At 34.7% G+C, this 4,630-nt stretch overlaps 1 protein-coding gene across 1 annotated transcript; it reads left to right on the top strand.

The window, feature by feature from the left end:
* The first annotated feature begins 237 nt into the window (after positions 1 to 237).
* Positions 238 to 1,768, top strand: LOC113347620 (solute carrier family 25 member 44-like). The gene has a single exon (XM_026591291.1). The coding sequence runs from the start codon at positions 453 to 455 to the stop codon at positions 1,527 to 1,529; it is 1,077 nt and encodes a 358-aa protein (XP_026447076.1). The 5' UTR covers positions 238 to 452; the 3' UTR covers positions 1,530 to 1,768.
* Positions 1,769 to 4,630: the final 2,862 nt, after the last annotated feature.

Below are 4,630 nucleotides of genomic sequence, written 5' to 3'. Positions count from 1 at the left end.
TGTATCTAATTTTTAACATTTTCTCGGATTCAACGGAATTTAGATACCGAGTCATCGAAAAACGAATACCGCTAGAATGCAACATCAAGAGAGTATCGTTCACCCACATCAATATCTGAGCACCAATAAGCACTCACCGGACAAACCAGTCCAATCACCTCCACGTGTCTATCATCGATACCTTCATTTATAAAAAAACATGTCCCATCTACTCCTTTACTATCATCCACACTGAAAAAATAACACACTTTTCTCTCTCTACTGTAAATACAAAAACAGAGCTCTAATGGCGAAATCCTGAAAACACCCACAAACTCATCGGTAAGAATCAATCTCAACATCTAATAGTAATCTTCCAATACAGTTTTCAGATCTTTCCAGAAGTGGGTTTTCAAAATTTTTGATTCAAATCAACATTTTAGTTACATATTAACATAGATCTACGCACAAAAATGAGTTTAAGAAGAGCAGAAGAACAAGATTCAGGAAAAATCCACATACCAACAGACATAAACTGGGATATGTTAGACAAATCCAAGTTCTTCATACTAGGAGCAGGTTTATTCTCCGGGGTTTCATTTATTCTTTACCCGGTAGTTGTATTAAAAACCAGACAACAGATTTCATCATCAAACACTCAGTTATCATCCTTCAAGACCGCCGGTTCGATTATCCGGTACGAGGGTTTCTTCAAGGGTTTTTACAGAGGTTTTGGTACTTCATTAATGGGTACAATACCAGCTAGAGCTTTATACATGACTGCTCTGGAAGTTACAAAGAGCAATGTTGGTCCGTTTGTGATGAAAATGGGGTTTTCAGAGGGGACGGCCATGGCGAGTGCTAATGCGATTGCGGGATTAACCGCCGCCATGGCTGCGCAACTGGTCTGGACTCCAATTGATGTTGTTAGTCAGAGATTGATGGTGCAGGGCAGTGGCGGCAGCAGTGGGATTAATAAGAATCCTACATTTCAGTATTCTGGTGGAATTGATGCGTTTCGCAAGATTGTGAAATCAGATGGGATTAGAGGATTGTATAGAGGTTTTGGGATGTCTACTGTGACTTATGCGCCTTCGAATGCGATCTGGTGGGCGTCGTATTCGATTTCGCAGAGGGTTATGTGGGGAGGTTATAGTTGTTACTTGGCAAAGAAAGGAAATGGTACTACTGGTGGTGCTAGTAGTTGCAGTGGTGGTGGTGGATGCATTAGTCCTAGTGCGAAGACTGTAATGGCTGTGCAAGGATTGAGTGCAGCAATGGCTGGCGGGTTTTCGGCATTGGTTACAATGCCATTAGATACAATAAAGACTAGATTACAGGTATTAGATGGTTGTGGGAATGGCAGCGGAAGCTCGGCGCAACCAACAATTAGACAGACAGTTAAGAATTTAGTTAAGGAAGGTGGATGGTCTGCTTGTTACAGAGGTTTGGGGCCGCGGTGGGTGTCGAGTTCTTTCTCGGCGACTACCATGATTACTACTTATGAGCTTCTTAAGAGACTGTCTGCTAAGAATTATGAGACTATGTGATGAATTCAGGGTTCATGAATGTTGAGATGGTAAAGGGATGGGAAAATTTGTTGGGGTTGTTTTTGTTTGTGCTTTCTTTTTTTTGATGTTGTTGACATGCTAATATGGTACAAGGGATGGGCAAATAGAGAGATACGTTGTATATGAATGTTAATGGAAGAAAAATGGAGATTTGAGAATCTCAGTGTCTTATATTTTGTTGGAAAAAATGAAATGAAATCAACTTTTTTGGGATCTTAGAATTCTCGTAATTTCCGTGTTATTAGGTTTTTCAGGAACAATATAAATTTATTATTTCGACCGAAAGAAATAAAATGCATTTTTTGAGATTCTAGAATTTGCCCTATGATTTGCAAGAAAATAATACTACAAATTCATTCTTTCAATTGTAGTAGTTTCAATTCTATAAAATATTAATCAGTGTCATTTTCATTAATAATAGTATCTCGCATATTTGTTAAGTTTTTGCAGAAATGTCATTAATTTAATTTTGAAATATTAAAAAAGCCTACTAAATAAATGGAGATGGTATATAATATTTGTTTATTTTCAGATACCATATCATACGTATTTAGGATCTCATTTTCAACTATCTATCTGTTCCGCACTTCGACAGAATGGAGCATGTATCATCGTTCTCTAATGTCTATTATTATGCCTAACTTAGGTATACATGTAATTGGATAAATAAGTTTTGTTCATTTTTTTTTGACAAATACACGACTGAAGTTGACCCAAATGTCATTATCTGAATATGATCTTTTCGTTGTTGTTTTTCTAAGAAAAGTTGGTATAGATTCATTTTTAATCTATTCAATTCAATCAATCTAATTCAGCTTTAGATTACTATTATCATAATACCAAAAAAAACATTATCTGTTAGTTATTAATTGGAAGTTCATAAAAGATCTCAGAAATATCGCTTTTAGATTCTTAAATAAGTATATACAATTCGGAGTGATGGGTTCATCGTGGGTGCTTAAGAATTATGTAGTCAATTTGTTGTTGCAGAGAAAGGTGGACTTTGAGTTTACAAAATGGTTTTGAGCCGGGTATGGCTTAAATGAAAAGGGTCTGGCTTTGGAGATGCACAAAAAGGCATATTAATCACACCATGGATGACCGTCACCTCATCATTGCTTGGAAGGCTTAATTACTACCCTTTTCTTCTCATAAACATCTTTCAATTATTAATCATAAATTCCTAAACTAAAAAGTACAAGTAACACTATAACCCTTCTTGAGTTGGCACGAGTTGCTCAATTTTACATCATGTTTGTTAACTCCCGACTGGTCGTTTGGATCTGAATCATTCAGATCTGAGTGAAATCACCTGATTGATCTGGATCTTACTCGATATGTTTATTTTTAGTTAGATTTGACTCATCTGACTCAAAAATATGTAAGTTAATGATTTGGTGTCATGAGTTAGGGGTATTTTGTTATCTGAATCAAATGGGTCTGAGTTTGAGGTTATGTCTGAGTCAGAGATCAAGTCAGATCTGACTCAAAACGGAAAACAAGCAGTCTGACAGTTGATTCATCCCGATCCAGACGTCGACTCAGAACCAGACGCCGAATCAGCTGCAAACAAACAAGGTTTAGTGACGTGTTTTAACACAAGAAACAAAAGTGATTTCGCTTTGCTTCAAAGTTAACTTATTTGTTTTTGAAAGTTATTTCGAAATTATTTTTCAAAACTAACTTCTCGTTTCATGATTTCAGAAAGTGAAAAGACAATTCTTGAATGGGCATCCAAATTTGCTTGGCATATTAAAGGGTTGTTGTAAAATTTTACAGCCATATGCAACATTCTATAAATGATAGAAATTTACGGATTTTGAATTTTCATAAAAAAAATGATAGAATATCAAGTAGATTTTGTACAGGGATATTGCTAGGTATTTTATGTTTTTGAAAATAGAAATATATTACTGGAAATAGAGATGGCTAAGTATTTGATTCAGTCTCATTAGGAACGAGCTCAGATCGAATTTTCCTGCTGATAAGTGAATCTATAAGATTAGCTTCCTCTTGACCTGGTACAAGATTTATACTTGTATTACAAGATTGACTAAATTCATTGGTAAATAGATTGACTAAATTAATGTATTTGGAAAAGTGTTGAATCCGATGGAAAAAAAGATCATTTTGTAAATACAAATTAACTAACCTGGCTAAATTGGGGCCTATGGATTTCTTCATCCATCCAACAGAGAATGATAAGGGGTGTCTAAAAGATTGTAAAATTACTAAATTAACCCTTAAAGAAACCTTAATTATTCTAACACAAATACAAATACTAAATCATAACTTAATTAACAAATCATAATCAATAAAAACTCATTTTATTTTTCAATTTCCATTAAAATTAAAACTAAATCCTAATCAATCACAAACAACAATTAAAATCTAATTTCCTTTTTCTAAATAAAAAGAAAACTCAAAAACAGACAATTCAGGTGATTGAGTTAAATCCCTTTAAACCATTCCATCTAAGAGATACTTTACAATGATTTACCTCTAAATCTTTAAAATTCACTCATCAAGTTTTCTGAAAACCCACCCAGAATCGGTTTATATGTTCATCATAGTAAACCGATTGTAATCTTAATCGAGTTTTAATGTGAACCCACATAACCCGATTCTGGGTTGATGTGATGAACATCAACTACAATCGGGTTACGTTAGTGAACACATCAACCGATTCTGTCTTATTATTCAGATCATTTTGGACCATATATATGTACTCATATTGTGTAGTAGAAAGTCTCTGTATACTAACAATCGGACTACGTTATCGTCCATATAAACCGAATCTGAAAAGGCTGCAGCAAACTACCTCCAGAATCGGACTTTAAAAATGTTTAAGAAGTCCGATTATATTAAAAATTTCATGAGTCCAAGTTACCCAAAAAAAAGAAAACCACTTTCATTCATTAAGCTTGGTTCAAGTTTGCAAAATAGAATAGAAGAAAGCGACAAAATATAAGCATCCGATAGATCAAGTTTTTAACATAAGAAAAATACTCATTCCAACAAATGGAAACCATCGAATTGATCCGGCTCGATCAATTCCTCCCATCGCCTCATGTTGGCAT

Source organism: Papaver somniferum, chromosome 2 (assembly GCF_003573695.1).
Source record: "Papaver somniferum cultivar HN1 chromosome 2, ASM357369v1, whole genome shotgun sequence".
Lineage (NCBI taxonomy): Eukaryota > Viridiplantae > Streptophyta > Magnoliopsida > Ranunculales > Papaveraceae > Papaver > Papaver somniferum.
This window is presented reverse-complemented; position numbering and strand designations above follow the sequence as displayed.

Coding starts and splice junctions, on each gene's coding strand:
- LOC113347620 (XM_026591291.1), top strand. CDS start 453: ATGAGTTTAAGAAGAGCAGAAGAACAAGATTCAGGAAAAATCCACATA.